General features: G+C 36.1%; 2 protein-coding genes and 1 non-coding gene across 3 annotated transcripts; 2 read left to right on the top strand and 1 right to left on the bottom strand.

Annotated features, from left to right (window-relative positions):
* Nucleotides 1–570: 570 nt before the first annotated feature.
* LOC127799774 (uncharacterized) lies at nucleotides 571–3262 on the bottom strand. The gene is made up of 4 exons (XM_052333997.1): nucleotides 2014–3262; nucleotides 1530–1617; nucleotides 735–1427; nucleotides 571–576 (listed from the first exon to the last, which is right to left on the bottom strand). Exons 1-4 carry the CDS (start codon nucleotides 3171–3173, stop codon nucleotides 571–573), a joined length of 1947 nt encoding a protein of 648 aa, XP_052189957.1. The 5' UTR covers nucleotides 3174–3262.
* On the top strand, nucleotides 2449–2553 carry LOC127800867 (small nucleolar RNA R71). The gene has a single exon (XR_008022889.1). It is a non-coding gene; the product is annotated as a small nucleolar RNA R71 (small nucleolar RNA).
* A 13596-nt stretch (nucleotides 3263–16858) lies between the features above and the next one.
* Nucleotides 16859–24456, top strand: LOC127799133 (NAD(P)H-quinone oxidoreductase subunit O, chloroplastic). Its single transcript, XM_052332880.1, has 6 exons — nucleotides 16859–17149; nucleotides 17232–17287; nucleotides 17399–17464; nucleotides 17706–17747; nucleotides 24095–24154; nucleotides 24278–24456. The coding sequence occupies exons 1-6, from the start codon at nucleotides 16921–16923 to the stop codon at nucleotides 24305–24307; spliced, it is 483 nt and encodes a 160-aa protein (XP_052188840.1). The 5' UTR covers nucleotides 16859–16920; the 3' UTR covers nucleotides 24308–24456.
* The last annotated feature ends 58 nt before the right edge of the window (nucleotides 24457–24514 follow it).

Here is a 24514-nt window from a genome sequence, read left to right as displayed (position 1 = left end):
CAGACTCTCCAACTGTTCTTCACTTGCATGGGGATGAGCTCATTGTGCTCATTTGGGACCACCGTGATGCCCGTCTTTTTTGGAACAACCTGCACGGGACTCACCCACTTGCTATCAGAAATAGGGTAAATAATACCGGCTGCAAGTAATTTACTTACCTCCTGTTTTACCACATCAAGGATGGTTGGGTTAAGTCTTCTTTGAGGCTGCCTTGCTGGTTTTGCTCCTTCCTCCAATAAAATACGATGCATGCAAACAGATGGGCTGATTCCAGTTATGTCCGCTAAAGTCCACCCAATTGCTTTCTTATTATTTTTCAGCACATCCAGCAACTTTCTCTCTTGGTCAGGCTGCAAGTTGTTTGCAATGATGACTGGCAGCTTCTCATCTTTCTCCAAGAATGCATACTTGAGGTGCTGAGGCAAAGGCTTGCACTGAATGGTGGGTGGCTGCTGCAAAGAGGGGGCTGATCTATTTGACTGGAACTCTAACTCCAAGGCACTATCAACCTGCTCAACAAGGTTAGCAGCACTATCTTCCACTTGGGAAATGTTAGCATCAAAATCAGACTCATGCCTATGCAAAAATTCAGCAATCTCTAAGCATGCAGCACATTGACTCTCTCCATCACTACAATTAGTGCAAATAATCGTATCTGGGAACTCATGCACAGTGGGGAGTTTATCAATTAAATCAGAAGACTCAGAACATGCTTCGTTCACTAACAGGTCAACTCTATTTACTTGAAAAGTGGAATGATCCTCGGTAGGGAATTTCATGGCATCAAGTATCTTGAAGTTAATTGTGTTACCAGCAAATTCCATGGAAAGTGTACCCTCATGCACATTGATAATAGTTCTAGCAGTTTTTAAGAATGGTCTCCCTAGGATCAAGGGTGCATGCTCAAGTGTGCTGTTATCTTCCATATTCAAAACATAAAAATCTGCTGGAAAGATTAAATCCTTAACCTTAACCAGCACATCTTCTAGGACTCCAGTGGGGTGTGCAGTACTTCTATTGGCTAGTTGGACAACCACTCCTGTTGGCTTCAAAGGACCACACTGCAATGAAGCATAAATAGAGTTAGGCATGACATTAATGGATGCACCTAAATCTAGTAAAGCATTGCTAAATTGCATGTCTCCTATAGTACAAGGAATGGAGAACATCCCTGGATCTTTACACTTTGCTGGCATGGCAGGTTGGATAAGGGCAGAGACATTTCTCCCAAGGTTGATCTTCTCATTCCCCATAAGCTTCCTCTTGTGAGTACACAAATCCTTGAGAAATTTTGCATACTTGGGGATCTGTCTAATGGCTTCAAGGAGGGGGATGTTGACTTCAACTTTCTGGAATGTTTCCAGAATCTCTTTATCCACTTCGGCCTCTGCTCTTTTCTTGTTTTGTGTTGCTCGATGTGGGAATGGCAGGGGCTGGATGTTGGAAGACTCTCCTTGTTCTTGATAGCTGGAGTTTGGCTGCTTGGCTTCTTGGACTAAGGAGGGTTGCTGCTCTTTGCTGCCCTCTACATTCTGCTTCTCTACATGCTGCTCCATGTTTGATGATGGTGGAGGGGTTTGGTTGATTACTTCTTTCCCATTTCGAAGCATGATGGCACTAACATTGCCCCTTGGATTGGCAACTGGTTGTGAAGGAAGCTGCCCCGAACCTTGACTCCTTAACTCATTGATGTTTGTGGCTAGCTGGCCTATTTGGGTCTCCAAATTTTGAATTGTGGTTTCTGTTTTCTGTTGGAATTGGAGTGTGTTGGCTGCTAGTTGCTTAACAAGATCATCTAAGGTAGGTTCTAACTTGGGTAATGGTGGTGCTTGTTGCATGGCTTGATTCTGCCTTGGTGGTGGAGCATGGTTGCTTGAAGGATGGAACCTCTGCTGAAATGGTTGATTCTGGTGGTATGGCTGCTGGTGCACATGTTGATTGGAAGGGCTGCCATATCTGAGGTTCGGATGGTCTCTCCAACCTGGATTGTAGGTGGCTGAGTATGGGTCATACCTATTGGAAGGTTGTGGTTGGCTGTGCTGCTGGTGCTGGAATGGTCTTCCAGGAAAAATGCCTGCACATGTCTCATTATTTTCTTGCAACTGTGGGCATTGGTCTGTTGTATGGGATGGCAAGGAGCAAATGCCACAAAGCTGGGGTTGCTTTCTCTCTAATGCCAACTGCCTGACCATGGAAGCCAATTCCTCAAGCTTGTTTTCCATCCTTTGCTGGTCCATAGTGGCAGCCACATTGACTTCATTGATGGCTTTTGTAGGAGTGTTAATTCTGGTGCCAAATTGCTGGGCATTTTGTGCCATCTTTGATATCAGCTCTTGTGCAGCTGTTGGGGTCTTCTCTGCCAAAGCTCCTCCACTTGCAGCATCTACCAAGTACCTGTCCATGGGGATTAGACCTTCATAGAGATATTGAATTAGGAGTTGGTCACTTATCTGATGGTGAGGGCAGCTGGAACACAACTTCTTGAACCTCTCCCAATACTCATGTAGAGTCTCACCACTCATCTGCCTTATACCACAAATTTCCTTCCTTATTGATGCTGTTCTGGAGGCTGGAAAGAATTTTTCCAGGAAGATCCTCTTCAATCCATCCCAGCTGGTGATAGCAGCTGGTGGCAGGTAATAGAGCCAATCCTTGGCGGATCCATCAAGTGAGAATGGAAAGGCTCTTAGCTTGATTTGCTCTTCATCTACTCCTTGTGGCCGCATGGTTGAGCAAACCACATGAAACTCTTTCAGATGCTTGTGTGGATCCTCTCCTGCAAGGCCATGAAACTTGGGCAACAAATGGATCAGTCCAGACTTAAGTTCGAAGTTGGCATCTAGCTGTGGGTATTGAATACATAGGGGCTGGTAATGCACATCAGGTGCAGCCAGCTCTCTAATAGTTCTACCATCCAAATGACCATGATTTGCATTATTTCCATGATTTCCATTATTGCCATTACCATTATTTCCATTATTTGCATTGTTTACATTATCTCCATTACCATTATCTGCCATATTGATGAATGCTGGAATAGGTTCAGATGAAGTGTTAGACACACTATTAGGGTCAATCCTATCCCGAGACTTAAGCTCTCTAGCTTGCCTTCTAAGAGTGTTCTCTAATTCAAGATCCAAGTCAAGTAATGTTTTCTTAGATGACCTGGTCATGCACTAGAGATCAGCACAAAAACAGCACACAAAATGGCCTATGCATACCAAGAACACAGAAACACAAACAAGAACACACAAGCAAAAACAAAAACACTAAAAACCACAAACACAAAAACACAAAAACACAAAAACAGGTCAAACAATAAGCCCTTAGACGATTTTTTTATGCAATTTTTCACAAAATTTCAACACAAAAACACTGAGGGACCTAAAAACACTAAAAACCACACAAAATTAAGCACTGAGAAACACAAAATGGCCCAAAAAGTGGTTTAAACGTTGGAATTTGGCCAAAAAAGGCTCTTCTCACAGCAAATCTGTGACTATTGATCCCCACACCCCCATTTCTTTGGACACCAAAAATCAGCTCAATCGGAGCAAGTGAAAAGCTATGAACAGTAACCGGGAAACTGATTTTTTTCCCTCAAAACCTACTCCTATTTTTCCTTAGAAACCACTCTATATGCAATAAAACATCAAGGAAAGCATATGGACATGAAAGAACATCAAGTAAGGATGAGAAAGGAAGAGGATAGCACCGGTATCTCGAGCTCAATCCTTAAATAATGCTATCTGTCATGAAGGTTGTCAAAACCGTTGCTGAATGGAAGGCTGCTGCTGGTTGCTTTCTTTTGGTTGCAGCTGTTGATTCCTATCTGCCAAACGAAAAGGGAGATTAGTGTGGAAGGTAAAGACAACGTTGAATGGAGTGTTAAAAGAGAGAATAAAAGAAAAAATATGAGAAAGAAAGATGGAATATCCTCTTGGTCAGGTGATCTGCTGTCAGAGGCAGAAAAGTGGGATTCAGAGCATTCTAAAAATAGTTATGCTCCTGATCTGCTGCAGGGTTGTCTCCCCTTGCTGTGTAAGCTTGCTTTTCAGTGCCTATCAGAGCACATGAAGATCAGAGAAGGACTGCAGGTGTGCTACTGAAGATCAGAGAAGGACTGCAGGTGTTTTGCTTTTTCAGGTGCTGCAGGGTTGCTTTTTCAGTTGTTCAGGTTGTGCAGCCCTCTCCAACAGCCACTTCTTGGTTCAAAAATGATTCCAAAAACGAGAAAACATAAAAGGAAAATACACACAAACAAAAAGAAGATCGAAAAGGCAAATGAGGCTTCTCTGTTGCTGCTTGCTATCAGTTTATCTCAAGAACATAATAGCTTTTCACCAAGAACACAAAATTGATAACCTTCTCAACAACTGATAGCCTTTTCACCAAGAACACAAAACAAACAAAAACACTCAAACAAGAAAACAAAACAAACATAAAATAGGGTCGGTCCTCTATGTTTTTAGAAGAAAAAAACTTGGCTCCCCGGCAACAGCGCCAAAATTCTGGCCGGCTATCGAACCGCTCCAGAAATAGAGATCTATGTTTGCATCTCTTCTCTAGTTTGCAGCAAAGTGCACCCTAGGTCATCTCTCACAAGGAGCCTCACTTTCTTCTACCAACAAAGGAGAACCAACATAACCAATAACAGTTTGTTTGGGGGGGGGTTTGACAGAAAACTAATTGGCAAAACAGAAAGATGAAGATGGACGAAAAATCAATAAGAGGAGTGCAACCGGCTGTGTATTTGTCTCCTATGTGAAATCTTCCTTGTCCACTCTATATATCTTGGTTTGCTAGATGCTTTGATCTCCGGAAAACAAACTCAAGCATCCCCAACAACCGTCCAAGGATTAGAATGATTGGAAATAACAAAATGAATGCAGAAATCTCTTGCAAACAAAATGCAACCATTCACTCTCTATTCAACCTATCCGGACCTATGCAAGAACAACCGTTCAAGCACACAATATTCATTTCCGAGATGTTATACCAACCGGCTATAACATTCTGTTCTCTTAAGCATTTAACAGAAAGTGAAACCATGCAAGTTCACACAAACCTGCCATGAACTCCATGCATTCACAAATCTGCTCAAACTAAACCAAATAGAAATGAATAAGAAACAAACAACAAACCAGATTCTTGTAGCTCATCCGGGACTCAAATTCCACATGGATTCAAGACACACAACCGGTTACAAAGTGTTCTAGCCTATCATTACAGAAAGGAAAACAAAATGGAACAAAAGATGTAAAAAACAGGAAAGTGCTACAACAACAAAAACGGGCAGAATCCTCTCTATTTTCTCCTCTCTATCTATATGATGATATTCTGAAAATTAATGCTAAGAGGCCTTAAATACATGGCCAAGAAAGGAAAGGCTAGGGAGGCTAGGGTTGGGCCTAGCCCAACAGAAAACAAGTGAGCCCAAGTCTGCTCCTTTATTGTAGGCCCAAGCTCCTTGAAAGTAGGCCCAAGCTCCTTTAGTTGGCCCAAGCTCCTTTAGTTGAGCCACTTCTCTAGCCCATCCAATATTCCCTAAAGCCTGGATCCATAGAGTAGAGGTAAGATAGAAAATAGTGTAAGGACAATTTGAAACATAATAAAATAGAAACAATCAAATATCAGCAAAAATTGCTTCAAATGGCCTAATAAGAATGAGGTGAAATGCCAAAATATGGTATAAATATGCATGCTATCAATGGGTGCATCAATTTGAATTCACGAATAGTTTTAAAACTAAAAAGGTTATCATTGGAATGAGATGAGATGCATTCGAACGCTTGAGGTGTGTTCGAATGAAGGTTAGGTGATTCAAATGTCCGTTCATGTTTCAGAAGGATGGGCAGTGGGTGATTTGAATGACTGTAAGACTGTTCGTATGTGTGCTGTGGGTTTTTAAAGGAGTGAACAATTCATTCGAATGAATTTTTCTCTCATTCGAATGAATTTCAAATAGTAACCCAATTTGTGAAGGATTTGTACAGGGCATTCGAATGTAACAGTGTTATCATTTAAATGAATTTCACAGACATTTGAATGTTTCAGAAGTCATTCGAATATGCTATTCAAATGTCAGCAAACTTCCAATTTTTTTTTTTAACCCCTAATGCCCTAAACTCCTATCAACACAAAATTTTTATTCAAACAAAATACCATCAACAGTTATACAAGTAACATGGATAATTGCCCAAGTTGAGATTTAAACAATTCAAGAATACCTTACCCCCAAACTTGTTTTGCACATTGTAATAAAAAAAAAAAAAGGTTTAGGAAAATGCATGGATGTCTTCAATTTTTTAATGAAAAGAATCCAATGGCTTACTGTGCATTGCTAAAACAAAAATGAAATCACCAATCAGTCAGAACATCATAATCATATTAGAAATATTAAAACATTTATTATTATTATTATTATTATTATTTTTTTTTTTTTGTGTGGATTTCCTAGTCATTTCATCTCTCTGGATCTATAAGATCCATGCTTGTTTCCTCCTTGGGTAGGAATTCATAATAAGCTTTCAACCTGTGCCCATTTACCTTGATTACTTGACCATTCTAAATATTCTCTATATCACAGGCACCATGATTAGAGACAGTTCGAATTCTAAAAGGTCCAGTCCATCTAGACTTCAGCTCTCTAGTGAATAAATGAAGCTTAGAATCATACAAAAGCACATGTTAACCTACTTGAAAATTCTTTCTGCTAATGTGTCTGTCATGTAAGTTCTTGATGTGCATTTTTGAAATTCTAGCATTTTCAAAAGCTTCATTTCTTATTTCTTGCAATTCATTCATTTGCAGTCTTCTATTGTGGCCTATTTCATTTAGATCTTCATTTATTTTCCTGATAGCCCAATAAGCTTTATGCTCCACTTCTACTGGCAAATGCCATGGCTTCCCAAAACCAACTTGTAGGGAGACATGCCTAAGATTATTTTGTATGCGATTCTGTAAGCCCATAGAGCATCAATTAACCTCAAAGACTAATCTTTTAGGTTTGAATTCATAGTATTTTCCAAAATTCTCTTTATTTCCTTATTGGCTAACTCAGCTTGACCATTGGTTTGGAGGTGATATGGCGTGGAGACTTTGTGCACTACCCCATACTTTCTCATGAGCTCTGCCACTTGTTTATTACAAAAGTGTGATCCTCCATCACTAATGATGGCACGTGGCATCCCAAAACAACTAAAGTTTTCTTTCAAAAATTTTACTACTGTCTTATGGTCATTATTTCTAGTTGGTATGGCCTTAACCCATTTGGATACATAAAAAACAAGCAAGATGTACTCATATCCAAATGAATTAACAAACGGACCCATGAAGTTTATTCCCCAATAATCAAAGATTTCTAAGACATGGATGGGCTGCAAAGGCATTATGTTTCTCTTGATTAGGCTTCCTAATCTTTGACAACGGTCACATGAAAAGCAAAATTGGTTCAAATCCTTAAACAATGTTGGCTAATAAAATCCACTTTAAAGAATATTTACTATGGTTTTTCTTATGGAAAAATGGCCTTCGCTGGCAAGAGTGTGACAAAAGTTGATTATACTGTGTTGTTCATGCTCTGGAATGCATCTCCTAAGAATTTGGTCAGCACAATACTTGAATAGATATGGCTCATCCCAAAAGTAAGTCTTTACTTTCTTGAAAAACTTATGTTTGTCTAGTCTAGTCCAGTGGTTTGGAATCAATCCTACAACTAGGTAGTTTGCAATGTCAGCATACCAAGGGACAGAGACTTGATTAGAACTAAAATTTGCATGAAGGAGTTGCTCATCTGGGAAACTGTCATGCATTGGTGGTTCTAGTTGGGTGAGATCCTAACTTGGGATTCTAGACAAATGATCAGCTATAACATTATCTACCCATTTCTTATCCCTGATTTCAAGGTTAAATTCTTGGAGTAGTAAAATCCACCTGATGAGATGCGACTTAGCATTTTGTTTTGTGAAAAGGTATTTCAATGCAACATGATCAGTGTATACAATGACATGTGATCCTACTAGGTATGATCTAAACTTGTCTAGGACAAACACTATAGCTAACAACTCTTTTTCAGTGGTTGTGTAATTCCTGTGGGCCTTATTGAGTGTTCTATTAGAGTAGTAAATGACATGAGGTCTTTTTTCCTTCCTTTGCCCTAACACTGCCCCTATTGCAAAATCGCTTGCATCACATATCAACTCAAAATGTAAGGTCTAATATGGTGGTTGTATGATGGGTGTTGAGGTGAGTGCAACTTTCAATTTATCAAAGGCATTTTGGCAAGCAGGAGTCCATTCAAATGGAACATCCTGAGACAACAAATGGCATAAAGGCCTTGTTATGGTGCTAAATTAAGCAATGAACCTCCTATAAAATCCTGCATGTCCTAAAAAGGATCTAATATCTTTCACATTTCTAGGGGTGGGGAGTTTTTGAATAGCTTCAATTTTTGACTTGTCTACCTTCATTCCTCTAAATGAAATGATGTTCCCTAAAACAATGCCTTGTTTCACCATGAAATGACATTTTTCCCAATTGAGTACCAGATTTGTTTCCTCACAATGTATCAAAACTTTTTCCAAATTTTCCAAGCATGACTCAAAGTTACTTCCATAAATAGAAAAGTTATCCATGAATTCTTCAACAATTTGTTCAACCATTTCACTGAAGATGCTCATCATACACCTTTGAAAGGTGGCTGGAGCATTGCATAACCCAAATGGCATGCGTTTGCAAGCGAATGTCCCAAATGGACATGTAAACGTGGTTTTCTCTTGATATTCTAGAGCAATCTCTATTTAGTTGTAACTTGAGTATCCATGTAAGAAACAATAGTAAACTTGGCCTATTATTCTCTTAAGAACTTGGTCCAAAAAAGGTAGTGGAAAATGATCTTTCCTAGTTATGGAGTTGAGCTTCCTATAGTCTATGCACATGCACCATCCAGTTTGGATGCGGGTTGGAATAAGCTCATTTTAGACTACAGTGACTCCAGATCTTTTTTGTCACCACTTGAGTTGGGCTTACCTATTTAGAATCAGAAATAGGGTAAATTATTCCAGCATCTAATAGCTTAAGCACTTCTTTTCTGAGAACTTATTTCATGTTGGGATTCAATCTCCTTTGCATTTGTCTAACTGGTTTTTCTCTTTCTACCAAGAATATCCTATGAGTACATATTAGATGACTAATACCCTGCAAGTCTGCTATGGTCCATCCTAGCGACTTCTTATACTTCTATCAGTTATTACTCTTATTGAGGTGTCAAACTGGAAGAGATAACTATTAGGAGTGTCTCATTTTCTCCTAAAAGGGCATACTTCAAGTCACTTGGCAATGGCTTCCTCTCAGGTGTGGACGAGTAGCTAACGGAAGATGTAAGCTTACTGTCCAAATTTCCTAAAGGCTCTGAACTGGGCATCCACTGTGACATGGATCTTTCACTCTCTTTGCCAATGCCTTCTTCTTCTCTTATTTCCTCAAAGTGTTGATTTTCTTCCCTAGTTTTTCTCATGAATTCCTTCTCAAAATAGTCCTCAGTCAGTGTTTGGATCAAGTCTACTTTCTCCACTTCACTCTCAGTGTCCTATTGTTTAGCTACCCTGAAAATATTCATTTCTATAGTCATATTGCCAAAAGATAGCTTTAACACGTAGTTCCTATAGTTAATGATGGTATTTGAAGTTGCTAAGAACGGTCTATCAAGAATGATAGGAATGGGAGGTTGAGGGCCTTGATGAGGCTGAGTGTCCAACACTATGAAATCCATTGGAAAGTAAAACTTGTCCACTTGAACTAAGACATCCTCCACTATCCCTCTAGGAACTTTAACTGACCTATCTGCCAACTGCAGAGTAACTCTGGTGGGCTTCAATTCTCCTAGTCCCAATTGTTGATACACGCTATATGGAAACAAATTGACACTAGCTCCTAAATCTAAGAGTGCTTGGTCAACTTTTTGGCTTCCTATGATGCATGAGATGGTTGGACAGCCTAGATCTTTGTATTTGGGAGGGGTCTTAAATTGTAAGATGGAACTTACTTGTTCAATTAAAAATGCTTTTTCATGCACATTTAATTTTCTTTTTATAGTGCAAAGATCTTTCAACAACTTGGCATATGAAGGTGTTTGTTTTATTGCATCCAAGAGCGGAATGTTGATTCTCACTTGTTTAAACACTTCATATATATCTGCATTTTGTTGCTCTTTTTTCAAATGATTCAGCCTTTGTGGAAAAGGTGGTTTGGGTCTAAATTGAATTTCTTTTCCTGAAATGTTGTTACCTTTTCCATCTTCCATTTGTTTTTCATTTTTTTCTTTTTTTTTTCTTTTTCTCCACGATTAGTTCATGATATTTCGATTTTTCTTCCTTAGTAGCAGGTTGACTTATCCTAGGATCATTTGGTTTTTCAATTAATTTTCCACTTCTTAAGACAATCACTGCTTGAACTTGTTCATGAGTGTTGTTTTCACTATTTGAAACTTCTACCTAGTTGGTTTGCCTAATTGGATTAGGATTAGAATTAGGATGGGATGGAAATCTTCCAGGTTCTCTCACACTCAATGTTTGTGTTAATTTTGTTAACTAGCTCCTAATATCTTCCACGACTCTATTTGTTTTCTCCTGGGTTTTGGTAACTTGATTGTTAATACCTGTCTGACTTTGGATGAATTGATGCAAGGTGTCTTCTAAAGGTCTCCTATGAAGTGGTTGATAAGTATTGGATGAAGAACCTTGATTTGGTCGGAAAGATTGTTGTTGTATAGGGAAGGGTGGCTGAGAATGATTTACAAAATCATTTCTCTAAGAAAATTTTGGGTGGTTCCTATTGTTGGGATGATATGAGTTATAGTTTTGGTTGTACCCGTAATAGTTTCCCCCTTGATTTTGGTTTTGTCTTCCCTCAAAATTGTGTGGATGAGTGTTATTGGCTTGTCCATACAATACCTCTTTGAAAGCAGGTAATGTAGGACATTCATCAGTCTTGTTCTCTTTTGTTTCACACACTGCACATTTCACTTCCACTTGGTTAACAGATTGTGATTTTTTGATTTTTAGACTTTCAATCTTTCTTGTTAAGGTAGCTATTCTAGTATTCAGATCGTCACTCTTACTCAGTTGGTACCTACCTCTAGATTGTGGATTTTCTCTTGAATCACTAGAAGATGTTGGACCGACTTCTCAGTTTCTTGTATTCTCTACTAAGGTGTCAATTAAGTGAAAAGCTTCTTCTGGAGTTTTTTCATAGAATTCACCATTACACATTGTTAGCACTAACATTTTCAAATTGGGAGTGAGTGAGTCATGAAAAAAGCTAACCACTCTCCATTGCTCAAAAGCATGGTGTGGCAAGTGTGAAAAAGGTCCTTAAACCTTTCCCAAGCTTGACTAAAGTTTTCATTGGGTTTACAGGCAAAATTCATTATCTGTCTTTGAAGAGTAGCAGTTCTATTGGCAGGGAAGTATTTTTTTAGGAAGATTGTCTACATCTCTCTCCAAATTCCTATAGATCTAGGTGGGAGAGTGTTTAACCAAATTTATCCTTATCTTTCAATGAAAATGGAAAGAGTTTTCATTGGGTTTACAGGCAAAATTCATTACCTATCTACAAACTTCCTCAGATTCTTTCATATGGGTGTAGAGATTCTCAGAGTCCATACCATGGAAGGTTGGTAACAGTTGGATTGTGCCAGGTTTGAATTTTAACCGTTGATGATTGATAGAAAGAATGATGCATTTGGGAGTTGTTTTCCTAGGAGGATGGAGATAATCCCTAAGAGGTCTGAACATTTCCTGATCAATGGGATCAGGTTCACTATGGTCACTACCATGTGCAGACATGTTATCGTGTTGAGACATGAGTGAATGTGGAAGTGAAAGTTCGAAACCAAATAGAGAGTTTTCCAATTGGTTAGAATGTAATTCTTGTCCCACAACTCTACCAAATCTAAGTCTCATACACAATGCTAAACTAAAAATGAACAGCAACTAAAAGAAAGAAAACAATAAAATAACCAAAATAAGCTAGGAATGATTGCTTACTTATCTTAATCTCCCCAGCAACGACGCCAAAATTTTGACTGCGCTTAACCTTATGCAATTAATTCAAACAAATACATACAAACAAACAAAGAAAAAAACAAACATGCATGCACAAGACGTTTATACTCGCCAGTGTACGAGTGTGCGTTGCAGCACAAATTTATTTATTGGATGAGAGTCCATGTCAATTCACTAAGAGATATTTATTAAGACGGAAATAAAAGTCATGGTACGAAATAATTTGTCAAACCAATTCATTTATTTATGTACAAGAAATGAAAGTACGAAAAATTGAAATGGTGAGTGTGTGTAGATCATATTGGATCAATTAAAATTGGAAAATTTACTAAATTGGTACTGAAAATAAAATATCTCAGTTCAAGACAATTTCAGTGTCAATCCAAATATTTCCCAAGAATCACAAAGGATGGTATCATCGGGTTAAATTAATTTTAAGATCTTTGCTATTGATTACATTTCGGAATGATGATGGTTCTAATTCTAGCAACTGACATACATGGCATTCCGACTCTAACTTAAGCAACCACCATAAACTGAAATGTATATATAATACACTTAAGCTTGGGGATGATGATATTTCTAGGTTGGGCAACCCACATACATGGCATGAGGGTTCCAGATTAGGCATATATCTCAATCCAAACTCAAGTGTTATTGCAAAAATTTAAAAATTAATTTAAATGCCTCAACTTTTAATGAAGTTCAGCTAACTCAGGAAATTTTGGCATCGGACACTATTCTTGCATTGGCCCGAGAATTATTAGCCACACATCTTTATTTGCAAAAAATTAACTGATAGGAATTTAAATGACAGAAATGTAAATTGTTGAATTTAAATAACAGAATTTAAATGGCAGAAATTAAAATTGTCAAAATTAAACTACAGAAATTAAAAGACATAATTTAAATTGCGAAAAGTTAAATTGACTGGAAAGTAAATGCAGAAATGAAATTATAGAATTTAAGGTGCAATTTATTTAACTAATGGAATTAAAATTGCGAGAATTAAAATACAGAATGTAAATTGCGAGTGGAATGAAATTGCAGAAATAAAGAATAATATATTGAAATGAAATAACAATGAATTGGAAAACAAGAATTAAAGATCTGGAATTGAAATAACACAGAATCAAAAAAGAAATTGACGAACAAAACAAAACATGACAGAAATTAAAAGAGCAGTGCGTAGCTGCTATGCTGTGCGATTACTTTCTTGCACAATAGCTATACACTGCTCTTTTAATTTTTGTCATGTTTTGTTCTGTTTGTCAATTTATTTTTCCATTCTGTGTTATTTCAATTCTAGATCTTTAATTCTTGTTTTCCAATTCGTTGTTCTTTCATTTCAATATATTATTCTTAATTTCTACAATTTCATTCCACAAGCAATTTACATTATGTATTTTAATTCTCTCAATTTTAATTCCATCAGTTAAATAAATTGCACCTTAAATTCTATAATTTCATTTCTGGATTCACTTTCGAGTCATTTTAATTTTTTTTCATTTTAAATTATGTCTTTTAATTTTTGTATTTTAATTTCTATCATTTAAATTCAGCAATTTACATTTCTGTTATTTAAATTTCGTCATTTAAATTCTTGTCAGTTAATTTTTTTGCAAATAAAGATGTGTGGCTAATAATTCTCGGGCCAAGGCAAGGACTGTGTCCGATGCCAAAATTTTTTGAGTTAGTTGAATTTCATTGAAAGTTGAGATGTTTAAATTAATTTTTAGATTTTTACCAAAACACTTGAGTTTGGATTCAGATATATGCCTAATCTGGAACCCTCATGCCATGTATGTGGGTTGTCTTGACCCGAGACATTTTGTTTTCAATATCAATTTAGTAAATTTTTCAATATTAATTGACCCGATCTAATCCACACACACTTACCATTTCAATTTTTTTGTACTTTCATTTCTCGTACATAAATAAATTAATTGGTTTGACAAATCATTTCGTATAGCGACTTTTATTCCCTTCTTAATAAAGTTCTCCCAGTGAATCTACTTGAGTTCTCATCCAATAAATAAATTTGTGCTGCAACACATACTCGTACATTGGAGAGTATAAACACTTTGTACTTGCATGCTTGTTTTCTTCTTTGTTTGTTTGAATTAATTGCACAAGGTTAAACGCAGTCACTAAGATGGTAGAATAAGTTGCGTTTAGCCAAATGACTATGAATCTCTTGTGTCATTTATCATTATTGTTTTATATTTTTTCAAGTATTGCATTTGACATTTCATATTTTCTATTTTAACTCACTAAAATATCATTTCAAGCAAATATTTTCAAATTTTAAGCAATTTTTAAAACACCCAATTCACCCCCCCTTTTAGATGTGTGATGCCATACTTTGTGCCAACCTAACACTAGTAACATATCAAGATAATCTAAGTGGCAATAAAGTCTATTCATTGTGAACCTATGACAGTTGACAATTACCATATAATACAATTATTCCATCACATAATATCCCGACTAAGCGAGAGTCATGAAGTGATAAATTCATAAACTCAATAATTATGCATTTGATGTTATCAACGTGACTAGATGACACATCGAAAAACTTTTTCTCGATCATTCATGCCTTAGCTAGCCAATGACTTTTTTGTCACACTAACAAAAGATTACGTAGAATGTTCACTTTATCATTGTGAAAGTAATGGATCCTATCATCAAGCACCTACCTCCATGTACCAGCGATACAAGACCACATGATGAACATTCCCACCTCGCAATTGGATGAGTCCACTCATCGACAAATCTTACACACCAATACACAAGACAATTGTATTGCTTTAAATCAAATAATTAATTACACAATTGTAACTTGATAACAAAATTATTATCTATTATGGCATGTGATTTGTTATTGATGTCACGTTCAGTGCGTTGTTTAACCAACAACCACATACGAGTTTACTATAAGCATCACATGTTTTATGATACATGACTCACCACACTTTATTATTAGTATCACATATTAATTAAAGTAGTAAACTTACGTGCCAGTCCATAATCAATTAATCAAAGTCTCTATTTGAAAAATCTAAGAACCAAAAACATTTAAGAAATTATGTTACTAGAAATTAATCTCGTCAATATATTATTAACAACTTAAGAACGAGATATTTAATAGAAAATCTAGGAACTCGTTCATACAAAAATTGGACACTAATGAATGAAGATAAACTTGTCATTAATTATATACAAAGATACATCACATGTTTTACACTCAATATATGTCATGTAAATCTGGTATTAGGGCACATCATTAACAAACTAGTCGATACTTTATTTAAAATTTTAAAAATATAGTCTATAGTTTTTCTAAAATGTAAAAGACAATCAACTATTCTTGAGAAAATATTGAACTAGAAGAATTACACTAATATAGATTAACTATTTTTGAGGAGTAGTCGACAATTCATTGCAATCGGTCGACTATCTTTCAAAAGCAATCAACAGTTTTTCCTTTGTATTTTAAACTTTAGCTACATTTTGAAATCTACCAATTTGAAGTATTGTTCAAGTATATTAATCTTTAGCTCATTATTTCTAAAAATAATTTTCAAATATCATTTAGAGCAATTCAAGTTTTAAGACTTAGTTTAAGATTTAATCATCATTTATTAAAGTTTTGTATTGTCTTTCTACACTATCAATGCCCTGTCTTTGTAGTATTATGACTAGGGATCATTTTAGAGTGTTGTATTGTATAATAGAAAATTCACCATCATAAACACTTTTAATTTTCTTCATATTGCACTACTCTAAAGACTTTATTAAACAAACACACAAGTATGTATTAAAAGAGAGCTTTATAGATATAAAAAAAATGTCAAACTAGATATGCATAAATAAAATAGCATTTTTACATACTCCTCTGTTGTTTTAGAACATAACACTAACAATTGTATATAATCTCATCTAATCTTAGAAAAAGCTGATGTAATTATTCTTTTCCTATTACTAGTATGGTACGAAAAATGTGTCGATTTTATTGTTCAAATTGGGCTTGTTAATGGAAGGGCCCAAAATAATATTAATTATGTGTTAAGTCCTTTCTCTTATTAGAAAAAACCTTGGCATGTAAAATGTTCCTCATGAGCTACAACTTTGGAAGTATAGGGGAGGAAACCAACATACTTGAAGAAGAATTGTTGTTCACGAATCAAACAAACATAAGATATAATCAAGAAACCTCACACAATTGATCTTTAATTGCTAATATTATTTCATATAATGTGTGTTGTGTGTTAAATCATAATCTAGATCTATGATTATTTCACTTTATATTTATATCATAAATACACGATGATTTATGATAAATTTAAGAATAAAAATAAAATTTATTCTTCAAAAGTAACTATAGAATAAATAGGGTTCAAATAAAAAATAAAAATTTGGTGACAAAAATAAGGGACTAGGAGGTCCTTTAAATCTTAGGGTTAAGATTTTATAATTTTTCTTTCAGCTACTATAATGCCTTACTTTTAAATGATATAATTGCAGCTAAGCGAATTAGAATAAACTAGTAGATCATACAATTAGTACTTCTTATCTTATATTTTGGATTACATAATACATTACAAATAATAAAAATACCTCTCGCTTATCACCGTCTTAGATGAGGGATATTTTAGTCATGTACCTTATTACATCGTCTTGAATAAGAGGTATTTTAAATATTTTAATTATATTATATACTTTAAGATAAAAAATATTATGTACAATTTTCTAAACTAATATTTATTTCATCTCCCTTACAAATTAGTTGTGGCCTTGGGAATTTCATCTTTTTATCTACAAATCCACGCTCAGGCAGAGGCCCTCTCACGTCATGGCCTTTGCTGCAACCTTCAGGCAGAGCTCGTTTCCATACTTCTTGTCTCCGTCACCATACCCACAACTCCACAGAAGAAGAAACCCCATTATTCATCTACCCCTAATCAGAGCGGTGAAATCGACGGAAGCAGAGAACCAGAAGCCTACGCAGGCGAAAATAGAGGATTCTTCCATAACTTCGGATGCAGCTCCTACTAAGCGGCCGAAGAAACCCGTCTACTCCAGTTGAGTTTCCCCAATCTACAGAACCCTAATTCATGATTGATTAGTTTCTTCTGATGCCGCTTCTGTTCTCTGTTCTTGCAGTGAAGAAGGGTCAGATTGTGAGAGTGGACAAGGAAAAGTATCTCAACAGTGTCAATGTGAGTGAATAAATGCTTAATTAAAAGAAAAAAAAAAAAAAAGAGGTGAATGAATGGATTTGCAAACAACAAATATTGAGCAAATTGTGTTTGTGGGCATGTATCTATCAGTACTTATCGGTCGGGCATCCGCCGTATTACAAAGGGCTGGATTACATATACGAAGACCGCGGCGAGGTAGCCAGTTTTGTTCTCTGAATGGATAACATTATTGGTTTTTTATTATTTTTTCCATATTGTGGCGTTGATGAATCCATAGAAGACTAGTCCGACAAAGTTTGGAACCTGTTAGCCCTGCCCCCCCCCCCCCAAAAAAAAAAAAAAAAAACCCGAAAAAAGAATTGTTGTTTTTTTTGGTGAATTTACATACACTGGTGCACAAGATCAAAACTCTGCTTGCTCGCATCTGTGACATTAGGTCTTGGACATTCGCATCTTCGAGACTGGGGAATATGCACTTGTAAGTATACAACTAATCCTTCTCTATATATATCATGCTTCCTACTATTTGTTGGAAATGTTAATGCATGCGTTTATGTAAAGAGGAGAAATTCTCTTGAATGTGCACATTTTGTTGTTGGCTTGGTATTGTTGTTGTTGGGACGAAACAAAGCCTCAGCCTCCTCTAACACTTAGAACCAAAAATGAATCTGAAACAACTATTCGAAAAATGGAAGCACAGACATACAAAAACATGAAATAGTAAAGGAAATGAAATGAAAGAAAACGAACACAACAAGATTTACCTTGGTTCACCTTCTAAATTAGGGTTACATCCATGTTAAGCTCCGGCGAGAAGAGATCACTGCACTAGTAAAAAAGATTTACGCCTTCACTGTACAAACATCAATCCTCACTATATACTCATTGATTTCCTGACAAAAATGCTCAAAGATTACAACAAATCAGAAGGCATTCCTATGAAATCAAAAGAAATGAAGAATATGTACAAAAACAAATGAGAGGGAAAAACCCTAATGAAAACCCGACTCTACCTCTTACCCTTCTTTCTCTTTGATGCACAAATCTCAAGGACTCAATGGGATATAAATAGGTGGAAGCAACGGTGGAGATATGACTTAGGAATTAGATCGACGACCTTAAGTGCAGCAAGCTAAATGACAAGCTGGTATGGGGGGAAATCAAACGAGCCATGAAACGATGAAGGGGGTTTTCGTTTGGCCCTCTGAGCTCATGAGCTCCAAAACGACAACGTTTTGGAGCAACCATTGAGCAGTTGCCAGATGGACCTCTATCCCCTTGTCAAAACGATAGCGTTTAAGGAGTTGATGCTTCCCCATACTCAACAACCTCCACCTTGAAGCTTCAACACCTTGAGGACACTCTCTTCAACATTGTGCAGCATGCTTCAATCCTCGCCATCATCACTCTTGTTGGTTATTCCTTCAACTAACTTCGACATGTAGCAAGTCCAAATAATATTTGAATTTAGCTGTTGTTACTACCTTTGTTATCATACCATTTGTCACCCGATCTCTCACATAGTGGTATCTTACATCCACATGCTTGGTTCTTTCATGATACACTGGGTTCTTGCACAGGTGAATAGCACTCTGGCTATTTGAAAACACCACAACTCTACTCTGTAACAGATGAATTTTCTTTAAGAGGCCTTAAAGCCAAATGGCTTCTTTAAATGCATTTGTTACCGTCACATATTCTACCTTAGTGGAACACAGTGCACTCAGAGGTTGCAATTGTGATTTCCAATTGATGCAATTACCTCCTAAGGTGAAGAAGAAGGTAGTAGTAGATTTCCTTGAATCTTTATCCCCTGGAAAATCAGAGTCTACAAAGCCCACAAGATCAAGTGCATCACATCTTTTCTTATAATTCAAACCAATATTTATGGAACCATTAATATATCTCAACAAATATTTTAAAGCATCCTAATGGGGTTTTCCAGGGTTAGACATGAATCTACTAACTAAAGAAATTGAATATGCAAGGTCTAGCCCGGTACTAATCATTGAGTACATGATAGTTTTAATTACATTTTCATATGGGATGCTTTCCATCTTAAGAATCTCATAATCAGACAAAGGACGCTGTGACTTAGATAAAATAAAATGACCAACTAAGGGAACACTCACAGATTTGCAATCCGACATGTCTATTTTTTGTACAGTTTTCAACAAATAATCATGCTGATGTACCTTTAGACAAAACTTACTTTTGTCTCTCTCAATTACCATTCCTAAAATTTTCCTAACAGGTCCTAAGTCTTTTATATCAAAATTGGTATTTAACAATGATTTTAATTCATATATTTTAGACTTGGACTTACTAATCAGTAAAATGTCATCTACATACAGAAGCAAATAAACGGGAATATCATAGAACATGAAGTAAAAGCAATTATCATATTTACTTATAATAAAACCAATCCTAGTAGCAAAATTATCAAATTTTTTTATACCATTGCCTAGGGGATTGTTTTGATCCATACAAAGATTTTTTAAGTAAACAGACATATTCAGGATAAAGATTATCAATATAACCAGCTGGTTGATCCATATATATAAGCTCATCAAGATCACCATGTAGAAAAATAGTTTTGACATCTAATTGTTCCAATTCTAAGTCAAAATGTACAGCTATAGCAAGCATCATAAAAATAGTTTTAAACTTGACTGTAGGTGAAAATATTTCAGTGTAATCTATACCTTCCCTTTGAGTAAACCCCTTAGCCATTAATCTAGCTTCATATATAATAGGGTCAGAAGGAGTCATACCTTCTTTGAGCTTGTGTAACCACTTACATTTTACTAGCTTCTACTTCTCAAGCTTTGGAACCAATTTCCATGTATTGTTGGCCATCAAAGAAGCCATCTCTTCATCCATTGTTTGTTGCCATTTGGTGCAGTCATGTGAGCTGATAACCTCCTCATAATAGGATGGCTCATTGCTCCTCATCTCTATTCTTGCAATTAAGGCACAATAAACTAAGTCTGAATAAGCATATCTAGCAGGAGGTCTTACAATCCTCCAGCTTCTGTCTCGGGCCAACTAATAGTTCCTGAGGTCTCGTTGAGGAGAGTCATGCTGCTCCACCTCAATCTCAAGATCATCAGTTTGCTCCTTTTAATCACTTTCATGATCAGAGGTTAGATCTGGGTTGGTTTTTGGTAATGGAACACCTTCTAGGTTAGGAACTTGAGAGGCAGGAGCAGTTGGCAGGTCATCAACTCCTGTCGATTACTCCACCTCAATTTGGGTACCACCATGTTATAACATAGTCATCTGGGGTTCTAGGTTTGGGATCTACTTCCATGTTTACTAATTTGCATGAGAAAATAGCTTCATTAAATATGACATCCCTGCTTATAATTATTTTAACTTCACTTGAATTTCTATCCCACAACCTGTAGCCCTTAGTCCCATCTTGATAACCCACAAACACACATCTTATGAACCTTGGATCTAGCTTTCCCACATAGTGATGTGCATAGGCTTCACACCCAAATACTTTGAGGTAATTTAGGTTCAATTTCTTTCCTGTCCACTTCTCTTCAAGACATCTAAGGTTTAAAATTGTAGAAGGGCTTCGGTTAACTAAGTGTGTAGCTATAGAAAGGGCTTCCCCCTAAAAAGATTTAGGCATACCAATTGTAAACAGAAGGTACCTGACCTTTTCTAACAATGTTCTATTCATTCTCTTAGCCACCCAATTTTGTTAGGGTGTATTCCTTATTATTTTATGCCCAAGTATATCATGAGAATTACAAAATTCATCAAACTCCTTATTGCAAAATTCTAATTCATTATCAGTTCTTAATATTTTAATTTTCTTGTTAATTTGGTTTTCTACTAAGGTTTTTCAAGTTTTAAATTTTTCTAAAGTCTAATCCTTAGTTTTAAGCAAAAAGCACCCAAATTTTCCTTGTAAAGTCATTAACAATGGATCAAAAATACTTGTTACCACCATGAGTAGACATTTGTGAAGGACCCCACAGATTTACATGCAAGTATTCCAGGCATGCCTTCACTAGGTGAGTTCCTTTGTGGAAGTTCAACCTGTGTTGTTTGCCTACAGTACAAGGTTCACAGAAGTCTAGGGAGTATACAGACACTGGACCAAGGTAACCTTGGTTTGACAGTGCCTACAACTCTTTCTAACTCATATGACCAAATCTCAAGTGCCAGACATCTGTCTTGTCAGATTTAACCATACATGCAGAGGATATATTAACAGGGAATTGACAACAACCATTCAAGATATACAATCCATGCTTCTTAGTACCAAAAAGAATAAGATCATCATCTTTAAAGATATGCATAAATCCATTTTAAGCTTTATAAGAAAAACCTAATTCATCCAAAGTACCAAGAGAGATTAAATTTCTTTTTAATTCGGGCATATATCTTACATTAGTAAGCATTCTTACTTTATTATCATGCAATTTCAAAGATATGTCACCTATGCCTTGAACACTACAAGAATGATTGTTTCCCATATACACTGTACATGTTTCTCTATTACTAAAATTTTGAAACAATTCAATATTTGGACACATGTAAAAGGAACATCCAGAATCCATTATCCATTCATTAGCAAAAGAAAATTAGATACAGTAAGTACTTCAGCCAATGTATTAGAACTACCGACAACTACAATCACATTCCCCCTTTGTTCTGTTTTCTTATGAAGTCATAGCAATATTTTTTATGTGACCCTCCTTTCCACAGTGATAACATTTCCACTTAGTTTGTTTTTGTTTTCCCTTCTTCTCTTTATTTTTACCCTTAGACCTTGAAACCCCAGATTGATCACTATTCCTAGCATTATTCCTTTTATCATATTTTCCTTTAACAAACAGTTTATTACCAGGTTTCTTAGAGGTATTTAACTCTTAACTCTCTTGCCTTAATTCCAGAAATAACAAGCTCTAAACTAGGCACAATTCCAAGATACTGTAAAGCATTCTTAACAACATTGTAATCATCAGACAAGGAATTTAACAATATCATAGCCTCACTGGTATCACCTAAAGCTTGATCAGTACCTCTTTAACAGTAAAGTAAGTCTAGTGAATTCATCAATATTTTCATCCATATACTTAGATGCATTCATTTTAAAATTAAATAACATGCCCTTAAGGTAAACCAAATTAGGAGCAATCATAACATAATACAAGGAATCAAGTTTATTCTAGAGATCAATAGGGGTATTCATACCATCTACTTTATGAAGGACACTATCACCAAGGTGGAGAAATATGAGGTTGTAGGCTTCTTCTCTGACCTCATCAGTCCTTACTAACTGTTATGTTATCCATTTCCTATCATCGGGCTCTAGTGCAATAAACACCTTGTGATGAGAAATAAGAACTCTCATCTCCTTTTTCCAACTTTCAAAATCGCTTTTCCCATCAAATGTTCCGATTTCAAATCGGGTTGATGTCATCTTCGCTTTACACGAAGGTACCCTAAAACTTTAGATACTAACAGAGACTCACATAGTAAAACACCCAACTGACTGAGGCTCACAGTAAACCCTAGAGAATCAAATAGACTTGAGCAGCACGAAGAAACCTTAGATTTGAACAACACAGACTCTGATTGGATCTAACCCTAAAATGTGAATACCAAAAAATAGGCTCTGATACCACTGTTGCTTCCACCTATTTATATTCCACTGATTCCTCGAGATTTTTGCATTGAGGAGAAAGAAAAACAAGAGGTAGAGTCGAGTTTTCATTAGGGTTTTTCTCTCTCGTTTGTTTCTGTACATGTTCTTCATTTCTTCTAATTTCATAGGGATGCCTTATGATTTGTATGTAATCTTTGGGCATTTTTGTTAGGAAATTAGTGAGTGTATAGTGAGGTATGTTTGTACAGTGAGGCTATAAATCTTTTTGACTAGTGCAGTGAGCTCTTCTCGTCGGGACTTAACATAGATGTAGCCCTAATTTAGAGGGTGAACCACGATAAATCTTGTTGTGTTCATTTCTTTTTCATTTCCTTTATTATTTTATGTTTGTGTATATTTGTGCTTTCATTTTTCGAATAGTTGTTTCAGATTCATTTTTGGTTCTAAGTGTTAGAGGTGGTTGAGCCCTTTGCTTGTCCCAACAGTTGCCAATGTTTCTTTCATTTGCAAATCTCGGAGAGGTGTCAACTATTTTTAAGAAGCGTTTGTCATCTCTTTATTTTCTATATCCTTGGTTCTAAACACTAGCTATTTAAGGTATTTATTTTTCGTTCAAGTCCAAGGTTGGCAGCTTGAGTCGTGTTGATCCCTCGTACTACTTGAATGGTTTCACTCCATATATTTCACAGGTTTAAGTGGGAAGACCGATGATGCTAGTTAGCATGGTTGGGGTGCATCCAAAATGACCTTGTCCTTGCATCTTTTTGTTCAAGCTTTGTTTGGGAGAGATATAGGAATGGAATGGGATGGGAATGAAAAGTGATGGTAAATGTTTATGGACATTAAACAGTAAATGATTATTATACCCTTCTATTGAAAAGACAGGGTATGATTAAGTCAGGATAAATTTAAACTTTAAAAAACTATCAAGGTTAATGTTATTAAAGCACCAAAGTTTTCATCCATTTTGATTCTATTGATTAAAAATTAGGGCTTTGAATAAAAATGGATGGGAGGTGTTTCCATTCGCTTCCATTCCATTACTATGGTATCTTTCAAAGGAGGATAATTCTCTTTCATCCATTTACATTCCATTTCCCTCTCTCGAACGCAATGTGAGAAGAGGGTAGAAAGAATATTACTGTTTGGGTGCATATCATCCCCATGCCAGACTTTATACTTCAATCTTGCAGATTGCATGGGTTGGGATCCCAACAGCACCAGCTTGGCTTCCAACAGACATGCTTATCAAGGTACATCGATACAAACCGTGGCCTATTAGTGCCTCAACTATATGTCCATCCTTGAGAATTTATGGTTTTGTTTGAGTACTAATAATTCTTGTTCGGTTCATATTTTTGTTTGCTTGGTTGCAGTCTGATAGGCTCAATTACGAGAGAATGTAATGATCAATCCGCATTCATGAAAAACCCTCTTCTCTCATCTCGTGATCGAAGGAAGTCTTGTTTTTTGGGTTTTTGTTCTTCCTCTATATCTAACATTCTTGTTAATGGTCATATCTAATAAATGACAAATGCTGCAATTATTTCTTTCATTCTTCTCGGATTTTGTTCGTCCTAGCTACAACATATATGTTGTGATATCACGCTATC

The sequence above is a fragment of the Diospyros lotus genome, chromosome 4, assembly GCF_014633365.1.
Source record: "Diospyros lotus cultivar Yz01 chromosome 4, ASM1463336v1, whole genome shotgun sequence".
Classification (NCBI taxonomy): domain Eukaryota; kingdom Viridiplantae; phylum Streptophyta; class Magnoliopsida; order Ericales; family Ebenaceae; genus Diospyros; species Diospyros lotus.
This window is presented reverse-complemented; position numbering and strand designations above follow the sequence as displayed.

What these genes read in the sequence shown, in the direction of transcription:
- LOC127799774 (XM_052333997.1), bottom strand. Translation starts at nt 3,173, where the DNA reads ATGACCAGGTCATCTAAGAAAACATTACTTGACTTGGATCTTGAATTA. An exon ending in CAACCACAACCTTCCAATAG is followed by an intron (nt 1,618 to 2,013) that starts GTATGACCCATA and finishes GGGCAATGTTAG; the next exon opens with TGCCATCATGCTTCGAAATG. An exon ending in AGCATGTAGAGAAGCAGAAT is followed by an intron (nt 1,428 to 1,529) that starts GTAGAGGGCAGC and finishes ATCCAGCCCCTG; the next exon opens with CCATTCCCACATCGAGCAAC.
- LOC127799133 (XM_052332880.1), top strand. Translation starts at nt 16,921, where the DNA reads ATGGCCTTTGCTGCAACCTTCAGGCAGAGCTCGTTTCCATACTTCTTG. An exon ending in GAAGAAACCCGTCTACTCCA is followed by an intron (nt 17,150 to 17,231) that starts GTTGAGTTTCCC and finishes CTGTTCTTGCAG; the next exon opens with TGAAGAAGGGTCAGATTGTG. An exon ending in TATACGAAGACCGCGGCGAG is followed by an intron (nt 17,465 to 17,705) that starts GTAGCCAGTTTT and finishes CTGTGACATTAG; the next exon opens with GTCTTGGACATTCGCATCTT.